Consider the following 21,492-nt stretch of genomic DNA (forward strand, 5'->3'; position numbering starts at 1 on the left):
AGGATCTAGTTTTGTTGTTGCAGAAAGAAGCTTATTTTTGGCCGGACAAACGGCACAGCAGCATTACCGATTTGATGATCTGTTTGATGAGGTTATTGGAGAGGCGAATCGAAAGGAGGTCTCTTTAATTCTCATATTTAAAGTTGAAATTTGCAATAGATGATGAATGAACTTTATCGACTGTTTTGGTTGCAGACACAATTTGAAGGTTGAGTCTGTGGATTTGATGCACTAAGGGATTTGAGTAGGTTTCGACGTTTGACAATAGATGGCGTTTGCGTATAATAGTACAATAGATAACTAAATATCCTGAGCTGGTTTAAGCCAATTGCATGACACCTTGGCCATGACTGTCTCATGATCACTTTCTTAGCGTTCAGTTCCTATTTCGCCTTGGGTACATCATAATTACCAAAAGCTCTCCGTTAGATATTTATTCAAATGTGCTACTGACTGCTACTGAGGTCAGCTGGGAGTCTCTTCTGCTGTTCATTGTGAGTAATTGTCACATGGATGATTACTTTTGCAATTAAATCTTATCCAGAAACTTTATCTTCTTTTATTGTTGAGGCTATAGATGTTCCAACACAAATATAATGCATTAAAATGTCGTTTGTACATGTAAGATCTGATATCAAAACAAGACAGATTATTGGGTGGATAGCAGGAATCACGCGAAAGGACCGGGTTTCAAATCCCTTCTGGAGTGACTCCCCATACGTAGGACTGACTACTTTGCTACGGGTAAAATCAAGTCACAGGAAGTCAGAAATGGCAGGCCGAGACCTCTCGAGAGGTTGTAGTGCCAAGCAAGAAGAAGTAGTTCAAAGCTTATGGCAATTTTCTGGCACCTTGGGCATGATTGTCTGATTTGTCCGAGCCCTTGCGTTCAGCTCCTTCTTTGCCTTTGGTACAAAAACTAAAAACAAAAGTTAGTTTAAGTCCTCCGGTAGAGATTCATCTAAAAATTCTATTTTCCGATGCTGAGGACTTTTGGGAGTCTCTTCTGCTGTTAATTTTATGCAATTATCTCTTGGACGATTTCTCCCTAGACATTAACAATGAGTTTGTATAACATCGAATAACAACCTTGACCAAGATTTTTTTACCATTAAGACGAAAACTTTGAGCCGTTCTTTACGAATAAAAAAAGACCGAAGCTTTTACTCCTGGATTCAAATTTCATAACGTTGAATCTAGCAGACGATAAAGATTTGGCTTCGTCGAAAATTTTGGCTACATTACAAGCGTGTTGGAGGATACTTGTAGGATATTTTTCGCTATTAAACGATTCCTCGACGTAATTGGTTATCAGTAGAAGTGCTACATTTTCCAACAGATTTGCTCAAGGATAAAGAGGATAAATTCTTCAAACCCGTATGAATGAACGAGAATTTCGCGACCAGGGCATGATGACCATTTCGCAAACCGATAGTAAATGGTTTTTGATAAGTCGCTGGTGTAAGCAACTCAACGTTGTTTATTGTGAGCCGCTTATGCTTTCTCGTAAAAAAAAACCCTGAAGGAAGTTCTTTATAACATAAAATTGGCAAGTATATTTAAATTATTCATTGTTTTTGCTTTTCAAATCCTTCTTTTGACAGCCTCAAATTATTGAAGGACGAAGGTTTTAAGTAGGCTTTTTGGACAGTTTTTCTTCTTCCTTTCTCCCTGGCACATCAATCACGAAAGGTCGCGGCTTACCATTCCTGGTTCTACGTGACTTGGTTTTACCCGTAGCTGGATATTCAGTCCAGCGTATGGGGAGGCGGTTCGGAAGGGATTTGAACCTCGGTCCGCTTGATAGACAGTTCTGTCCGTATTATTGTTATTGTTGATTATTACCAATTATTTTGACAAGTCGAATCAATAAATAGCTTTTTCTATGGAATACTTCGACAAACAACTAAGGTTCAACTAAGGCTTTTACTGTTATCTCAATGAATCCTTCACCATTCCCAATAGCACCTTGATCGACTGTTTCCCTTAACACCGTTTGCTACAAATTACCCTTAAAACAGTCCACTGTCCTGCGATGCTTAAACATTATCGTAAAGCAAAACAATAACCCACCTCTTCACCCACCCGGGAGAACCCCCTTTGGTCCCCTCGCCCCTCCCTTCCAAGAATCTTCACTACACAGGAACCGGAAAGCGGTGGTGGAGTGGCGTGCTGCTGTGTTTGCGTTATTTACGCAAAATCCTTTCAGTGCGTTTCGCGAAGGAAAAGGTTGCGTTCCCTTTTGACATGTTCCCGTGCCTTTGTTTCGTTTCTTCACATCCAGTGGAGCGTTTTATGTTTTCATACTCATCTCATTAATGGGGTTGACAGGATGGTGCAACTGGGAGGGTTCGGAAAAAAAATATCGAAAAAACAATTCACCGGAAATGGTGGAAGAAAGGTGGGAAAGCAACAACAAAAAACACATACCTGGATAAAAGGGAAAATAACAAAACCTGCCGATGGTGTTAAGGAAGGTGTAATACAATGGCTACAGGGGAGAAAGTAAGGTTCACTTTCCCGAGAAAAGAAAAGAAGGGAGGAAAAACAAAGAGGAGACCCAGAATAAACAGGAAACGAGTTTGCATAAACACATTTGCCTCGCAGGTGTGGGGGCTGGCCCGCGATGCCCGGGGATGCATTATGCAGTTGAAACCATCAACGAGCTCCGGTGTGTCTTCGTCCATCCAGTGCGAGATTCGTGCGATGGGATGAAAATGCAATAATAGCTCACCGACGAGGACGCCGTTCCGGTGTCAAGTGGATACGACGCAATGCAAAAATTGCATCCGTTCTGCATTCAGCTCCAGTCCGCAGGGTGTGTGTGTGCATGTGTGTTTGTGATGGGGTATCAATCGGTTTGTTTAACTCGAGACACGAGTCGCTGCCGTTTGCTCGAGTTTGCTAGCCGATTTTTTCACACCTCCCGGAAAGAGCATTGAGCATGGCACGGGATGAGACTATTGTCCCGTTGTCCAACGGGAACAGTGTGGCATGAGCATTCACGCGTCACATTGGTACAGCTTGCCAACGGAAGGGAAAAACATCATGCGTAATACATTTGTGCCACGAGGTGCAAATTGTTCCTAAGCGCAGAGTGTGTCCCTGATGCACAGTGGGCAGCGTAGAGTAAACAAATAGGGATAAAATTATTTTCACTTCTGCTTGGAATAAGTTCAAAAGTAGCTCAATTTTAAATTACATTAAAATTACTTGATTGAGTGAGGTTGTGAAGCTTTCAACTAGATGGCGCTTTTATTTTAGTAGACACTTTAATGAAGTGGTCGTTTGATGTATTGACCTTTGGAAATTGTTTGACCCTGTCCCTTAACTCTTGGAGCTTTTAATAATGTATTTTCAAGCATACTGGCGTTGTGGCAAAAGTGAATCCGTAGCTAAAAGGGCTCGGCTAGAGTTTCTCCAGTCGGTCACTAGCGCCACCTATTGACAATAATTGTTACGCTTTCGGTATCGCTGCAAATAACTGCAAAACAGTTAATAATGGGTTGTTTCGTTCGATTTCAGAATGAAAGTCTCAACCGTCATTGTCTAAAATAGATAAATATGCCAGCTTATGAATTATACAATTAAAGCGATCGCCTCAACCTAATTACCAATGCGATGGAGACGCCTAGTACTTCTGGTCGTAAAACGCAAGGTAAACAAGAGGCTAAGAAGAATAGTCGAATAGGCCTTGTGCCTCGTTTCATTTTCGTATGTTTCAACCCTTTTGGGTTTTAGTGAGTACTACACTTGAAAGCTTGTATAAAACATAGGAATCTGGATGAAAGGAGCAAAAGAAATTGATGGAAATATTCAATTTCATACGTTTTCTCTCCTAGCAAATTGTCTCTTTCTATGTACAACTGAATGAATTCTCCAATATTTTATTACGGACACAAACCAATAAATGTACAATTTCGTCCCAGCCCATGCCCATAGTGCGAAACCGGCGAGAAAATGGAAAACGGTCCGCCACGTGCTACCGTGTGAATATTGTGCCACCCGGAATGGCACATTGTGGTCAACACCGTTGCTAGCACTGTCCACTGTTTCATCCCTGAGCAATCCGTTTCCGGCTGCTCGGATGTTCGTGCGTGGGGGGGGATTGTTTGGTCTCCCACCTTTTTTTTCAATTTAGTCATATCCACTTTATTTTCGTTCTATCGATTCCCTTTGATAATATGCGGCTCTTGGGAAAAAGGGATTAGGAAAATGAGGTCATACCGAGGCTTGCCCAGGGAGAGCAGGATCTGAGGAATGCATTCGAGCGGAGGATCGGGCTGGGGAGAACTTTGTGTTTGCATGTTTTGCTTGTGCTGTTGTGTGTGTGTGTGTGTGTACTGCTTTGTAGTGTGCGTGTGTGTGCGTGCTTATGCAAATAGACGAGCTGACGAATGGAAAGCGGAAAAAAGCGTTCCGTTCTCATCCGTTAGACGTATTTTTCCCAGTTTCGCTCCAATGCAGCTGAGCGCGTGTGTCTGTGTGTGTGTGATTCTGCGTCGCGATTGTGAGCTTGGTCTATACGGGTTTGATCAAATCGATCACTACGTACTGTTACGGTACTCTACTGAACGAGAGAGGGAGTATCTTGCGGGTGTGTGTGTTGGCCATTTAACGTACCTGCACACTGTCACATTCGTTCCAGGTCTGGAGTCGAGGTTTGTGCTTTTCCTTTTCGTCTCCTCCCCGGGCAGCGTTGGAAGCGGCACCGGCCGATGCTTCGGTCGATATCCAGACGAGGTTGCCCTTCGGTTGACTGATGACGATGAACGCATGCTTACCTGGTGGGACGTCGTGCTGCAGGAACGGGGGAAAGGTAAGCACAAAAAACGGGGGCGTTAATTAGTACTTTCGTATTATCGTTTAATTATTGCTTGTGATGCGAATGCACTCGCGTGTCACACGGATCAATTAGATATTCGTTAGTTCTTCGTATCTTAATTCCAATCAAGGGTGTTGATCAGTGAGCGATGCGTGGTGTGGCTGGAATTCACTTTTTCCGAGCATGTGAGGAAGTTATGCTCCATAAGTTTAGCAAGTAAGTTTGTTTAGTAAGATGAGCTTAAAAGCGGTTTCCAACGAGACATTCAAACTATTTTTAACGCCCAAAATGCTACAAAGACTGGATGTTTAAATGTCATTAGGGCATCTCAGAAATGGACCTTGTTCAACAATGACCATAATTTTTGTAGCATTGTGAGAGGTAATGATAAGAACGATTTTTAAGCTCGTCAAGTTCTCAAGGACAGATCTACGAGCTCATCAGGTTTGAGAGGAGCAAAGAAATATTAAGTTCCAACTGTTACGTATGTTCTAATGAGACAGAGGTATTTAAATAGGAGCTGATTGCTCGTGGAGAACCAGATTCTGCATTGAGTATACCAAGATAACTAAGCTATAATAGGCGATTCAATAACACGGGATCAAATCCGGATCCAGACCGCCTCCTCGTACGCAGCACTGACTATCCAGCTATGGGTAAAATCAAGTGACTAGTGAGTGAGTAAGAAATGGCTGGCCGACACATTTCTTGGTTGCAGTGTCAAGCGTTGAATGCGTCAAGCGTTGTATTATTGTGTCATTTTAATGAACATACAATATTTTGTGGCGTTAAAATCTTTTGCGAGACGTCTTTAGAGCAGATCTTCCAGTAAGATCTTCCAATGCGGCCCGCGAATGAGAAAGGACATCTTTGATTTTTAATTAAGGCAAAGGAATCATTCACACTGGTACTACCCATGGTTATATTTGTTTTAGGAATAGATAGGTAGCATTTTATCAGTTACTCACTCCGAACGCACGTTTTTGAGGTCTCATGACCAGAAAACCGGCGTTCAATTATGCTATACGGCCCGTGATCTAAAATGGGTTTGAAAGCCCTGCCATAGAAGCACAATAACTGAACTCAAAGCTGCTGCGTAGTTGAACACTTGAGCAGATCCAAAACAGATCTTCGATTTAGTGTCAAATTTAGTAAAGTAGCAACAAAAGCGATGTTATTCTGATCGCCGCGTAATTTGCACTGCATGAGAATTTATATCACTTACGATAGGATTTTTATCTTAAACTTGAAAAACACTGGTAAGCTTAAAGTAATGTGTTACCGATGTGTATCTTGCGCAGTTGAAAGGTGAATCCGTGGCTAAAAGACTCTTCACTCTATTATTAGCACCACCGATTGACAATTATACTTCCAATATGGGCCTTGCTACAATTTACCACCCCAACATGAATTAGCGTTAGGACATCTTAAAGTTTATAAACTTAATTTCAAATCATTTAAAACGTAAAAAAGCCACTTAAAGGCTTATATGATTCAAGTGATCGCTTCTACCAAAAGATCAATGTGATGGAGGCGCCTGGTACTTTTGGTGGTGACAAGTGAAGGCAGGCTTTTAATGGAATAAACATTTAATACGTCTTGTGCCTCTTCCGATGTCACTATTGATTACTTGTTCTTTATTGTTTTTACTTTAGTTAATATTATTTAATTTTTAGTACTCTATAAAATTTAGAGTAGAATTTATTGACACTTTTCACTAGCCTCGGGCTGATAAAAGCAAAAATGTAATCGATGATTGATTCGCAGATAAAAGACATGGTCCATATAGTGCAACTATCAAAAACCATGATGATTAACCTTTTTTAGATGATGATGGGATGGAGCTCTCAATAAGTACGTCAAAACTAACGCAAGCATCTTCTAATAATATTTTAAATTGTTTTAATGCAATCAAATCGCTCTATAATATTTCACGTTGTTTCACGATCATGATCATGAACTTTAATGTCACTCTTTTACTCTATTAGATCCATCTTAACCTAGAAAAAAAAACTGACAGTAACATATCAAATATAATTTTACATGTGCGTATGTGTGTTTTCCCTTTACTTCCATCTTAAACTTACTGTAAAACAATAGGACGGACGGTGTGAACTGTGAAATAAACGCAATTAAAAAGCTCTCGTAAACCCAGTAATGAGCCTTTAAAAGTGACCATCCATTAATTCGGGTGCGCCGCCACGGAAATTGCCATGCACATTTAATTGAAGCCATGTCATCGCGCCGTAAAAGAAAGTCGTTAGAGAAAGCTCTCTCTCTCCATCTCACCCACTCACTCAGCCAGTGAAATGGCCAGGTAGTGTAAGGATTATGGGATATTTTCCACCCCAAAATGGGATTAGTTTTAACGCGTCTGACGGTGTTCCCTTTGGTGAAAGCCTACACGGCATAATCATTTTATTAGGGCCATCAAATTGTCACTGTCCGTTGTTGTTGTTGTTATCCGTTGTTGTTGGGCATGGTAGGGCGTAAGGAGCGAAAGCTTCAAATCAAATATCTCTCTGGTTGTAGAAATTCACCGCCCGTCCACTGCCGGAAAGCCTTTTCTTCCCAACAATCCAACAAGCGTATCGTAGTCATAATCATCGCCATCGGATCATCAGACGGATTGGGCCTCCTTTTACTGACGCTGATCCATAATCCGGCTACCGTTATGAGGAACGCTTGTGACGTTCACGCTCAAAAAGGGACATCATGTCTCACCGTACAGCACCGTAAAAAAATAAGATCAAGCTGCCCTTGCAAACGAGTGGGCGCGTACTAATAATGGTGAAATTTATATTTATCCGTCTCTGCCTGTCTGCCAAATCTGATGATTAAGAGGGTTGAGGTCCCCTTTCTGTCGCTCTCTTTCTCTCTCGCTTTCTCACTTACTCCCTTAGCGGCAGCCATTGTTGCCACCACGCTCAGTTACTCTGGACAGGAGGCACTCCGGACACTTGGCCGGCTTGGCGCAAAGCGAGCGACGGTTGCGAACGTTCCGGGGCCCGGGTGTTTGTTTGCCGCTAGTTTAATTAAATTTCATCTGCAATACGTTCTGCAAAATTCATCAGCGTTTATAAAATTCATTAAAAGTTCCACGGTACCATTGGCTTCTCGGTTGGCTACTACCACCCCGGTGGTGGACTACCCTTGTCGACGTCGACGGTACACATCTGACCAGACACTTGTGCCAGAACACGGTGCTCTTCATCACCTCTAAGAACGGCACGATGGATTTGGGGGGTGGTGAAAGTGTGCGGCCATCCTGCTCACCGCTGATGTCAAGGGTACCTCCGGGTGAAAGGAGAGTGACTTTTAATGGTGCTTTAATTGCTAAGTAAAATATTGAACCCTAATCAGGCGCGGTTATGGAAGGCGGGCAAGTGGAGTGGACATTTTCTTGCGACAGACCTGACAGATACCTGCCCGAATGGAAGGTAGAGCGACAGTTCCGGTAGTACTGTCGGTCGGCATCGTAAGGAAACTAGATGAGAAAGCACTATCTTCCTTGGCGCTCGGGATCAAGACGATGAAACCATTAGGTGGATGTGGAGTGGGTTGGCTGGTAAGTTTCTAGTGGAAGCTTAAACCCCCCCTCCCCGTTTCCACTTCCTCCTCTCTCCTGTCCCTTCCATCATAAAAACGGTAAGTGGAGCAATGTGGTGAATGGTTTTCGTAAATTGCCTCAACAGGCGAAACGATTTAATCCCAATTAGTCGCACGATGAGTTCGTCTTGCTTGGTGTACTTTTGCAGCGAACGAGTCGACCGGCCACCGGATTGTATGTAACGCGCAAAAAAAAAACAACAACATCTATCCGTGTATAATGTCGTGGAGAAGATGATATAGGATGAAGGCTAATCTGTGCCGGCTGCCCAATGATGACAAACAATTTGATAAAAGTATTCATCATTTACCAGCGCATCCAGATCAAGCGTGAGATGAAAGGATTGGGGGATTTCGTGAAGGTTGTCTCGGTACATTCAGCTCGTGCATTCACGGTGAACTTCAAAGGATAGGGTTTGGAAAACTTTGCCGTGCCACGCGCTTAGCTTCTTTATCTGCACGCTGTCAACCGAATCAGATAATTGAGTAATCAAAATTTCACTGGCAGGGCGGTTTAAGAATTGATTCTAAAACAAAGAGTGTGACGCTTCGAGGGATTTGTTTACCATTTTCTCGTTAATTATTTTTGTGAAAAATTAGGCAAGGAGAAATCTGCTCATTTCGTTCAGTTAGTTCGATTGCCAGATAATGCTTTAGGAATTTCGGCTGAAAACAATTTGGAATGGATTTCTTCAAATGTACTTATACAACATTAAATTAAATTAAATGTTCAATTTCAAAAGCACTAAATCAACCCATTACAATCTGGAATCGACACGGATGGGATTTGAACCCCGGTTCTGCCATGTAAAGACCGGCTCCGCTTTCGCATGTACCAGTTGAATAACCCCATATTGAATAACCCCATATTGAAGTTCTCCCATATTGAATAACCATACTCCTTTATAATCTTTTATGTACAATAAAACGATTCATGTAGCAAAATGGTTGTGTTAATTTGCTCAATTAAGATTTATAAAAAAAAAAAACAAATAAGCCCAGAATAATTGATAATTTTCAAAAAGTACTGGGCGCCTCCATTTTAAATGAAGGATACAAAAAATGTGATTTTAGAACGGCGACAGATTTGAGTTCTATCAGTCAATGAATTCTTCCTGACCATGAATAGGGTCCAGAAAAGGTGCACGCAGTGTAAGTTTCTGTCGAAAATCTCTGTGATGATATCTATGACGACCTTAGCCATTATTGTTGTATGAGTTTCGACATATTGCCACTTAAATACTACTAGTTATTAATTCAAAACAAACAGCCAAAACTAGCAAGCGCCAAAAGCTTAAGAATTAATTTGAGCAAATGCTCGAAATTTCTTTGTTTCGGTTGTTTATCCAACATCTTTGTCGTGGGAAACCCATGTTATGTGATGTGTCCAGAAAAGTAAACAAAATGTTTTTTTCCTTCCGAAATTATAATAATAGTTTGACTGATATCCATTTTACACAGTTATACAGCAATATTCTAACAGCCTTTTTATATTTTTCAAATTTCAAAAGTACTGGGCGCCTCCATTCGTAACTGAGGCATTTTTAAAATTACCACAATTTCTTTTGTAAGTTTCTACTGCATGAGTGTTATTTAAAAATATATTTTGAGAAAACGAGAATGCATACTTTATCGAGATAGTTTAATCCAATTAGACGTTTGTTGTTAACGGCGAACATTGAAAATTTATATCGTGCAATCTTACATTGAAATTAAAACTTTGGTAGACCAATTTATTTTTTCAACCCTAAGCCCCTCTCGTGTATCGAATTTTAAAGGAATTTTTATAATAATAATAATTTATTATACCGTCCCTAACCCAATTACTCACCTGCCTAACGGCGAAGTAGCACGTCAGATTCCTTGGATAGATGCCGGGAAAGTTGGGCGACTGCAATCGACACACCTTCTTGTCGCAGTTGGTGAATATTCGCGAGCAAAACGTTCCCTGCATTAGGTCGCCTGTGGAAAAAGAGTGAAAAGAGCAATAAATATCAAAAAAAACGTCAGCCATAATTCCCGTGGGACGATTAGAACGCCACCCAGACGTCACGTCAAACCATCTGTACCTAAGTAGTACTGCGGTTCGGTGTAGTTCAGCTGCTTGCGAGTTGGTACACCTGGCCCGAGCGGCATCCATGAGTCGGCCGACCCATTCAGGCGCCCAAACATTGAACCACCGCCCAACGAGGAGGAGGGCCCACCCCGTTGCAGTCCGATGTTGCCGCGCGTCATATTGTCGTAGGTCGTCGGGTAGGGTAGATCGTTAGCACCGAGCGATATCATCCGGTTGCGCTGTTGGCCGGTCCCGACACCTAACCCGGTCGTCTCCTGGTACGTCTGGTGCTCCGAGTGTGCGGTCGAGTTGGTAAAGTCCTCGATCAGCGGGTAGTTCGGGATGTACGTGACATTCGTCCACGGTGGGATGTACTCGTGCCGTTGTCCACCGTACCGCACGACCGCACTGGCACGGGACAGCATTTTGTACTGTATCCGGAAGTCGAAGTTGTAGCCGCTTTGGTCACGCGAAAGTCTACAAAACGAGTTCGAAAAACGTTCGATGGGTTAGCTAAAGTTTGTACAGAAACTTTTGCACGCTAGCTAGCTGTCAGTTGAAGTAGTGAAGCGGAGCGTTTAAACGTCCATCTTTCAACCGCTTACTCTCGACAGCGTTCAATCGAACCGTTACACTTACTTGAACAGTTTAATCGTCATGACGAGGGAATCGGTTTCGCTGTAGAAGATGGCCGGACCCCAGGTCGTACCGCACCACATGCCACCGACATTGGCACGTTTCGCTTCCGACACCTGCAGATAACCGTCCGGGCAGCCATTTTCCGTGTACGACACGAACCGTCCGAGGGTGAAACTGTCGAGCGTCACCTGATGTTTGGATGGAATGGATTGAACCGGTGGTTTAATATTTTATTTTATCAAATTTAAAATTCGTGAGGTAGCAATACGGCCAGGCCGTTCTTTATGAATAAAAACAAAAATCGTGAGCCTAGAGTGCTATAAACTTGCTATTAAATCATCTACTATCACGTACGCAGTATCAACGACACTCGGCCGAAACCGCGTGTGGGCTATTTATTAATTCGGTTCCTTTGTTCGCTCACCAGACGTAATTACGCAGACATTGGGAGTTTCTTTGCCAACGCGTCAAACAAATAGGTTGAGGTTAAAGTTATGTGCGATGGAGTTACGGGTTAATAACGTGCTTGGTTGTAGATCGTTTGTTGCAAGCGTGTGCGATTATTTTCGTGCTGATGTATTCGCTGGAGTTCCACCGAACTTTCTCCCCAACCAGCATCTTCTCCCCGTTTCTGGACAATGGAGAAACACAATTTCCTAAATAATGCATCGGAGTGTTTACGGTTAGCGTCAGTGGTAAAGTGGTGATGGAAACCGTTGCCATTCCTGAGTCCTACCTGAGTCACATCCAACCATACCGAACGCCCGTAGTCTCGCACGGACGGCGTATAAACGCAACCACTCACCACGTGAGCACGTTCGAGCAGGTTGCATTTAATCTGCAATTAACTTGCAGCGTGCCGGGTTGGAAAATTATCATTGGACGCTACCCACGGCTCAACGAATCCACACAAGCTCTAGCGCGAGACTGCGCTCAACCGGACCATTGGATTAGTCGAGCACCATCAGCACCGTGATTGGCGCCCAGGTACAATTAGAAGTGGCGGAGGTCGGAAACTGGCTATCGAAATGGCTACCGCAGAGTGGATTTCGTGTGAAACGGAGTGCTCGGTGCGAGCTCACGTTACCAATCCGCTGGATCGGGTGCAGCCCGGGTTGGATGAGAGCGCAGAGGCACACGGTGTCGTACCGTGGGGTTTAATTATACATTCGTGTTACAAACAGTTCATTATGGGAATGATAAACGATGGCCAATTATTTTTGGTGCAGTAGGGTGGGTCGTCAGCGCCGAACTGATAGTGGGTGAGCAGGGTGCTGGCGTTGTATCAATTTCGATTTTGGGTGCAAAGTGAGAAATATTATAATTGCAATCGGTGCTAGTTAAATAACGGCGATCGGGGATGATGATTGCTGGTCAGAGCACGGTCCGGTGTGTTGAGTTATGTTGCGGGCTTAAACGTGCTTGTAATTTGAGCCTCGTGGTGTGATGTTCAGTTACCGGACAGTGAACTTTGTGCGGAATAAAATGCAAGGTGTGGATTTTTATTTCATCGCCGGTGGCGGGTTAAGATCGTGTTATCGAAATCATATCATTGGCGAGGGAAACGTTTTCTGTGGAATGTTGATGGTTTAAACAGAAAAAATTAAATCGCTTATTGATATGCTTTTTTATTTATTGCAGTAAACTCGAGTTTTCTTAAATTCAGTCCATAGCATGGTCCAGTCACTGGCTTGCAGAAATTTAAGATCTGCTTTTGTACTTCAAACAATTTCTTTTAAAGGGGTTTTAAATATTTTTTTTAGTTTCAGGTTTTCTCTTTTGGCTTGTAAAGATGAATTCTTACCAGGCTTGTAAGAATGACAATGGCCAACATCACATGCCTGGTGAAGGTGGATGGAAAACTCTCAGGAAACCCCTTTGCTACCACCAAGATGGGCTTGCCTGTCTCCTCTTCAACCTGGCGCTAGAGAGAGCCATCCGCGACTCGGAGGTGGAAACTTCGGGTACCATCTTGTATAAGTTAATGCAGATCCTGGCATACGCTGATGACATAGACATCATTGGTTTGAGGCTCTCTTACATAGCAGAAGCTTATCAAAGGATCGAGCGTGCGGCACAGAACTTCGGGTTGGAGATTAGGCGAGGCGAAAACCAAAATGATGGCGGCACCACCAGCGGCCCTGCTAACAAACACTGATTTACGCAGGGGTGATGTACAGATAGGTGGCCGCACCTTTGAAGTCGTCCAAAACCTTCACCTAACAGGGGTCAAAAGTCAGCACCGACAACAACATTGATATTGAGTTATGTCGCAAGGGTGCTGGCTGCCAACCGGTCATACTACAGCCTGCGGAAACTTCTTTTGTCGCGACGGACGAAGCTGGGACTGTACAGAACATGCATAGTCCCAGTACTTACATACGCCTCTGAGACATGGACTCTGTCCAAAACTGACGAAGCCCTCTTAGCCGCGTTCGAGAGGAAGATGCTCAGAAGGATTTTTGGCCCCGTATGTGTGGAAGGACAATGGAGGAGCCGCTACAATGACGAGCTCTACAAGCTGTACGATGATCTCACTATCGTACAGCGAATTAGGCTCGCCAGGCTCCGGTGGGCTCGTCACGTCATGAGATAAAACACCGGTCGACCCAACCTGTAAAGTCCCTTTAGGCCGTCCACACGGACAGAGGAGGCGTGGTAGAGTCTAAATTGAGATGGAGTGATGGCGTTGATGCGTCCGCTAGAACGGCCGGGATAACGGATTGGCGGACGACGGCACTAAACCGTGAGCAGTATCGAGGATTGTTGCAGCAGGCCAAGACCGCAAAGCGGTTGTAGCGCCTGATAAGTAAGTAAGTAAGTAATTAAGTACATATCGTACAAGTTGTCTTGGAACGATACAGAGAAGATTAGCATTGACCCTGCACATATCGTACAATGAAATAAGACTGTTACTTCTGAAATCTTTTCTTTTTTGATTCTTAATTGTTCTTTTTCCGGGCACAAACAACGGGTGCCAACCATAAAAATCTTCTGCCTTTTCCGCGTCCGTTTTGCTACTGACCGCTCTCCACTTAACACACACCGGTATCCCTTTTCCACCCTCCAATGAACTCGAACTCTTTCTTCAGAGCCATCTGGCGGCTAAATTGTCGGCGTCCAATACTTTAAAATTGGCCGTCATTGTAATGGCGCACGTAACAAAGACTTTAATTAAATTGAAAATTAAACAAATGAGTAAACTCAATATAATGTGTGGATGTTGGCACTACAACCTCGAGAGGTCTTGGCCTGCCATTCCTGGCTTTCTGTGACTTGGTTTTACCCGTAGCAAAGTAGTCAGCCCTGCGTAGGTTTGGTTATAGCAAGTAGAAGTATCAATCGTAGGGATATTGATTTAGGATATAAATGTAGTGATCTTAATCTATTGGCTGTCACTGGAAATCAATCTTTTTTGAGTTGGACTTGTGAGCATCTCATCATGCTTGGAGTAATGTTCGATGACTACCCATGCTGAATGTTTAGTTAAGAAACACCAAACGATGTATAATTGATCACCACCAAAATTATTTAAATTATTAAGAAAATATTTCCAATAGATATCTGTTGAACGTTTTCTACTCGTTCTCTGAATCCAACCTTTACTTGCAGGCATACAAGCACTTCGTGGTCTAGGCCTGCTGCAATAATCCTCTATACTGCTCAAGGTTTGATGGTGTCGTCGTTGCCATCACTCAATTTCAATTATCACCTACTACGCGTCCTGTGTGCATGTGGACGTCCCAGAAGGATTTTACGGGTTGGGTCGTCCGGCTTCATTCTAATGACATGACTAGCCCACAGCGTAAAGTGTTCTCTTAGAATTAGAAAAACTTATATCGTTTAGTTGGTTAGTCAGTCCTCATCACGGGGGAACTGTCTGGAAGGGATTTGAACCCCGGTGTCCCGCGTGTGAAAACCGTAAAATCATCTACTGTAAAATATTTCAAGCTGCCGCAAGCTATGTTTGACACCGCAATACACCTAAATTTTGATACTAGTATCAGAAAAGCTACATAATTCAATAGTGGCCTTGTGTCCACACAACCGTCACATAAATAAGAACTTTGTGGGTTTTCTTCACTGTATTGAATTGTAATGAAACGATTCTACCGCTACATTCATGTTCATCGCTACTTTCCTTCACCTTAAGCAAACAAGTTTATGCGAACGACGATCGCTGGCTGACTACGCAAATAATAACCCGTTCCGTATTCAATCCTCCCGTTTCGGTCCGTACCGTTTGCCGTGCAGCAACAGCAACATCGTACTGATTGTGGCTACTTTTGGTTGGCCGTCTTGGGTAATCACGGATCACTACGGTCTCGGGTGCTCAGCAGTGAACGTGAAACCCGCTTGTTTGTGTGTGACCGTCCCCGGCAGAAGGATACGGAACACGCGTCTAAGCGTTATTAGTTTGGTTCGTGCGACATGCTCATAAATTAAGACAAAATAGGTTTAGTTTTATGTGCATTTCATCGACGAGCCCCGCGGTCGTCGTTTCCGTTTTTCGGTTGGCGTTACGAAACGAAACGGGGCCTGGGGCCGGATCGGTTGTAGCCTTCGATTTTGACTCACTCCTGTTTCGGTGATCGGTGGACGTGGAATTGTTCGGGGTGGGTGGATGGCATATTTTATGGCATCTTGCTGGTTGAATGTGGAAATGTGTAGGGTGGGACACACGATACGATACGGCACGGGAAGCAACCTTGTGACCGTCATCGACGGTTGTTATTGTGCTTGACCGATAAATCGATCTAATCTGTTGGCGTAACAGCAACACGCACACACACACACACACACAATCCTGGGTGGCCAGCGGGCGATAGAGCTGTTTTACGGTGGAAGAAAGCAAACGCTTGGATGCGAGGCAAAATTAATCGTATTAAGTAGCTGACATGACATAACACGGATTCAATCGCGTGGACTGCCGCCCTCTTCCTGTGGCGGTTATTTTAAATCAAAGCCATAGAAATGTTTTTTCCCCGTTGGAAATGTCACGGAATAAAACGCTTGATGGCTATTTATAAGATCTGTAAGGTCAATGTGTTAATTATGAGAAAGTTTAGCGACGAGCACGACCATACAAATTGGGTTCGTAAAACTTTTTCTAATTAAAAGGTTAAAGGATAAATATAGAGTCGTCCACCGACAATCAAAGAAAAGCGATGATACAACCAGCAATGGCCGAATTCTTCGCCTAAGGTAACATTTGAATCATTCGACTTTTTTTCCAGGTCACTGGCACGGTTGACCGGGTCGCCCTACTCAGCATATAAGCCCTCAGAGCTGAGCATATAAGAAAATTAAGAAAAACAAAAGCAAACAACACGAACAGACGGGTGAAGAAGTGCGAAAGGAGCATTTCATTGTTAAGAGGTAATCTTTTCTTGAAGCAGAAAGAACGTTTATTCGATCTCTCTCTCTCTCTGTGTATGTGCAAAAAGCAGTCTTTATGTGAAGTTTTTCCTTTCATTTTGTTATTTTATGTGCCAAATTGTGGCAACAAAGATTGGTCCAAATGCGTCTGTTTGACGTGCTATAATGATCCTGGTTGAGTTTGTCTGGTGCTCTGTTTAGCTGTTTGCGATGGTCAGTGTGTTGTGTAAGCAGGAGATGAAGAAGCGAGCTTTTGGATAGTGATCCTTGAGCAAACAGGAGGTATTAGATTGTCAGTTAATGTTTACTGAAGATGAGGATGAAGTGAGGTGGAATTGAAAAGGATGTTTAAGACATTTTTTTGTGTGTGGTGCAACCGATAATATTAAAAGATTTTACTGAAATTGTATTTCGAATAATTGGAATCTTTTTATTTTGATTTCCTTTCATGAATCAATCTTTCGACTTGAGCTTTCGCTTTACGGAAATAGAATGTAGGGAGCAGACTGAAATAAGAAAACCATAAAAGAAAGATACTTCAAAATTCCCATAATCAGTCTGAAACTCTGGGCGCGTCCATATAAAAACCTAAAAAGCTCCACCAAAAAAGCTCGCTCATCATGAAGCACCAGGCGCCTCCATCTCACTGCTCTACGGTGCGTATGTAACCCATTTGCTGTGCTTCCGGTAGGTTTAATTTTGAAACCTACATCAAATTGAACGCGTCCAACGTTACACAGGTGAAGCGAATAAGTGGGAAAGATGGGATGACAAAGAGATTTTTTTCTTCAGTAATTTTTCACTATTACTAGCTTTTTGTGCCAAATTTTATCATTCGATCAAACATTGTATCCTGTCCTGGGGGGTTGATGAGCAGAAACACGGCAAAAAGAGCACGCTCTCATTTCTGGATAAATCGATTTACTATGCATGAAAAGATCATCGTGTGTGAACGTGTGTCCTTTTCGCTGTTCGTAGATAAAAGGGCTGCCCCGATTATGTGTGTCTGTGTGCGAGAGGGGTTAATCATTTTCGAATCAGCAGACACACACACTCGTGGGCGCTGTGGCAAGCATTTCGGTCAGCAAACATATTACTCGCAGCGATAACGGAAAAAGGTGGAATGAAATTCCATCGCGCGGGTAAAAACTTCCGACACGATTGTGTGAACGATCGGCGGATCAAGTTTAATTAAATTTTGATGAAACATCAAAAAGCTTTCAGTGGATCGATTAAATTTTCATCATTTTTTTTCTGTTTGTCTGTTGGTTGCATAAATGGGAGTTTTCCCGGTTGGGAGCATGTATATTTGCACCCGGTGCGCGCTGTACACGGATCTACCGACCACCCAGTGGAAGCGGATTTTAGAACCCTTTTTCTTCCCGGAGGGCGATAAAACAGGTTTGTCAAATGGAATTTGATAAAAAAGCGTCAGTGAACGGTTGCGATCGCTTGCCTTTTTGGTGTTATGACATTATATTCACGATTTATGATCATTCCGCGCCATGTGAAAGCTGAAGGGAATGCACCGCTCGGGCACAGTGTCCGATGCTTTGTTTTTTGGCTGTGCCAACCCTGTGCATCCTGTCACTGTCACGGATGATAAATTTGATGTATTTGCATGCGGGCAAAATTGAAATTGAAATTCAAAGCTAGAGCTGCGCGCCAGGGTTGAGCGAAATCAACAAAACAAACGCACCCTTTGGGCATTTGAAGGGAGGTGGATCCATGGCCGTGGAAAACATTGCTGTTAAACTGTGTTTTTCACTGGCAGTGAGTTTCGAAAGCAAAAAGCGAATTGCAAGCTCACAACCGGTTTGTTGCCTTCGGGCCAGTTTGTAAAAACAGTTGCAACCTGCACTCATCCGACAGAACAGTAGTCGGGCGCTGTTTTTGTTTCTTTTGTTTTAATTTTTGCTTTTACTTTCCGGATGAAATACACTTTCCAGCGTGTGCAAAAAAGCGGCACAGAAAAGGTGCTAGCAGCAAAGCTTGATTGATTGATTCACACATTGATGACAGCGATGGGACGCATCGGTTTGCGTACAATGTGCGCCGCGACCACATTGACACGTGTCAACGCCTTTTTTCTTCGGTGGTGGTTTCACGCTTTGATGGATGGTTGGAGGTGCGTGTGGGAAAAATAATATCCAAAGTGTTGTTGGCAAGGTAAAAATCTCGAATCTCGACCACGACCGTTCGATGGCACTCATGTATCGGAGTTCGATTCGGGTGCTTTTTCTTCGAAGTTGAAGTTGAAGAAGCGGACACATAAAAAAGGGGATGGCAAAAAATAACCACAAGCGCACGGAAACAATGGTCGTCCCCGGTTTCGTACCTGCACGATGTCACCGTAGCTGCCACCGGCGGCTGTGAACGTCAGGATGCACACGTACGGTATCCGGTCCTCCTTCGGTCGGTGCAGCTCCAGATTGTACGTCAGTCCAATGTTGCCGTAGTACGTACGGTTGCATCCTGGAAGGATAAAGAGAGAGAGCGAGAAAAAAGAACAGTGAGAAGGAGTTGGAAAAAAGTGGGAATTCTTTCGACAGTAACCGTCCACCCGGAGCATCACCCTGAGTGAGATGCTGCCATTCCACCTAAACAAATAATTGAGAATCAGCCAAAGTGACCATGCATCCGATTGGTGCCTGTTGTCGTTATTTTCTTGCCCAGGTTATAATTCACCCACTTTCAGTTGGAAGCACTAGGGGGAAGAAGGGGGGCACTCGTACAAGAGGGTAGGTTTTGATTGACTTTCAGCAGCATTGTGGCCATCGTTTCACGGAATGATGGCCCTCGGTGAACGACACGGAGGACACCATGTGGGATGATTTTGTCTTCGAGAGTGCAACTGTTGAGCTTCTAGCCTAGCCTAGGTTGATCCGAGTGGAAGTGGATTGCATTCGGTGAGTGGACTTGAATCAATTACTTGGCGCAAGGGTGTGAGTGTAGCGAGAATGAATGCTATTTATGCATGCAGGACGGACGTTCGGAGCAGCAGGACGCTGGCACTTCCGCCGGCCTGATGGATACTGTACGACTATTGGTTTTATTGAAACATATAGCAAACTCAAACTGTTGGAAGTAGTGGTGAGAGTAAATGGTGTGTTTAAGTGGTGGTTGAATGTGTGTGTCTGTCTTTTGAAGTAAAGTACAGGCACAATCGTGTTTGAAGGGAGTGTTTTGCACATTACTTTCTCGTTTTTGTTTCATACGACTTTGTTCACAGATAGGTTGATTTATTTGTTTCGTTTCATTGAACTCCAGCCAGGTTAATGACATGAAAGTAGTGTTTCAATTAATAATACAAAAGTCTTTTTTTGTGTTCTTATTGGTTAATCTACTTGACTTAAAGGTTATACCTGTATGAAGGCAATTTTATCCCCAATTCGATATCAGTTTATAGAAAACAAAACTTCTAATGCGGTTTGGAAAACTGACGTTCTCCTGATCACTTATTTAAACAGATTTAACAAACTATTTCAATGACGGTTATAACTGATATCGATTTTAATTTATCACTAGAGTTTGATCACTTAGAGAGTTTGATTTTATTTTTTTGGGTGCCATTTAAAAGGTTCTTTACGAGAACATTTTGCCATTAAGCTTAAAATTTTTGGTTTTTGATGATACATCTGAAAAAGCAGTGACAAACAATAACTAAACGATTTGACCAAGTATTCAAATTTTTTTTGTTCTTCTCGTGTTTTGCCTCTTTCACCTAGTATGATCCTCGCCTGGATTGACTGGCTTCTTTCGACGAAGCTTACCAGTAGCTAGTAACCGGTACCTACTACAGCGCCAAGAAACTTCTCCACTCAAAACACCTGTCACGACGAACGTGTAGAGCATTGTCAGTCCTTGTACTCACATACGCCTCTGAGACACAATCTTGAAACTCCCTTAGGCGTGAACGAAGAGACTGAACTCTGAGGTGATCGCACTATAATGCAGCGAATTAGACTCGCCAAGCTCTAGTCGGGTGGCCATGTCATGTGAATGGCACCTATTCTGTGAAGTCTATCCACGTGGACAAGGGAGGTAAATTAGGTCTTATTTAAAAAAATCATTAAATCATAAAAGATAAAAACATTATCTTGGAAAAGTAGGTTGAACGTAACACTCTACCAACAGCATTACCCTTATATTGGTATAAATGAGCAAAAGCAACAAATCAAACGACCTCTCTAAAGTTTCCATTACAGGGTGCACAAGCAACAAGAGTCACTCCGGATTTCATAGAATACAGATATCTTACTCTGTTTCCGAGCAAACATAACAATTGTCCGATGTATCTAGGCACTTGTCAACCGTGGTTGTATGTTAGGATGTTATCCTTATTTTTTTGGGAAAAAATGAATATTCGCATGTATTCAGCATGAAAAGCTTTGATGATCAGTTATTTCTCTCCATTGTGGATTATGAACGATCGTCTTACGATAGAGGTATGGTCAATAAAGTCTGTAGAGGAAAGTGGAGAAGTCTGTTCGATAAACGTTGCATCCATCAGCGGAAGGATGTTTGTTTATAAGCTCCTTCAACCAGACTGCTTCACTCAGACTCATTGTCACAATGGCAACTTCTCATCAAGGTGCGATGGGATTTAAAAAAATGTTTATCTTGTCAAAGACAATTGGAATAATGTATCTTTTTTTCATAGGAATCCTTTGTGAATAGGGAGGGAGAGCAAGATGATAACCGTTAAGGAAGCGCCGAACAGCTACACGAGTGAATTTACGCTGAACGCTCTCCAGTCTGGCCATCGCAGTGGAGCCTGAGGGAGACCAGACTACAGCCGTGTATTCCAAGGAGGATCGCGGATTTCGGACGATAGCCTAATGATCAGACCCAGTGATTTGTAAGCCTTGCTGATAACATAATCAATGTGGGAACTGAAGGACAGCGTTTCGTCGAGCCACACACCTAGATCCTTTACAGAGGATACGCGACGTATAACAGTATCACAGAGGGTGTAACTAAA

The 21,492-nt window shown here is 43.1% G+C and overlaps 1 protein-coding gene across 1 annotated transcript in view; it reads right to left on the reverse strand.

The window, feature by feature from the left end:
- The window catches only part of LOC118516336, a 37,909-nt gene that overhangs the window by 9,730 nt on the left and 6,687 nt on the right, over positions 1–21,492 (reverse strand). Inside the window, exons 2-6 of the mRNA XM_036062145.1 lie at positions 18,847–18,983; positions 11,130–11,317; positions 10,504–10,967; positions 10,266–10,396; positions 4,624–4,800 (exon numbers count right to left, since the gene is read on the reverse strand). Coding sequence (XP_035918038.1) covers positions 4,624–4,800; positions 10,266–10,396; positions 10,504–10,967; positions 11,130–11,317; positions 18,847–18,983 — 1,097 coding nt within the window. The remainder of the gene's footprint in view (positions 1–4,623; positions 4,801–10,265; positions 10,397–10,503; positions 10,968–11,129; positions 11,318–18,846; positions 18,984–21,492) is intronic.

The sequence above is a fragment of the Anopheles stephensi genome, unplaced genomic scaffold (genome assembly GCF_013141755.1).
Source record: "Anopheles stephensi strain Indian unplaced genomic scaffold, UCI_ANSTEP_V1.0 ucontig280, whole genome shotgun sequence".
NCBI lineage: Eukaryota > Metazoa > Arthropoda > Insecta > Diptera > Culicidae > Anopheles > Anopheles stephensi.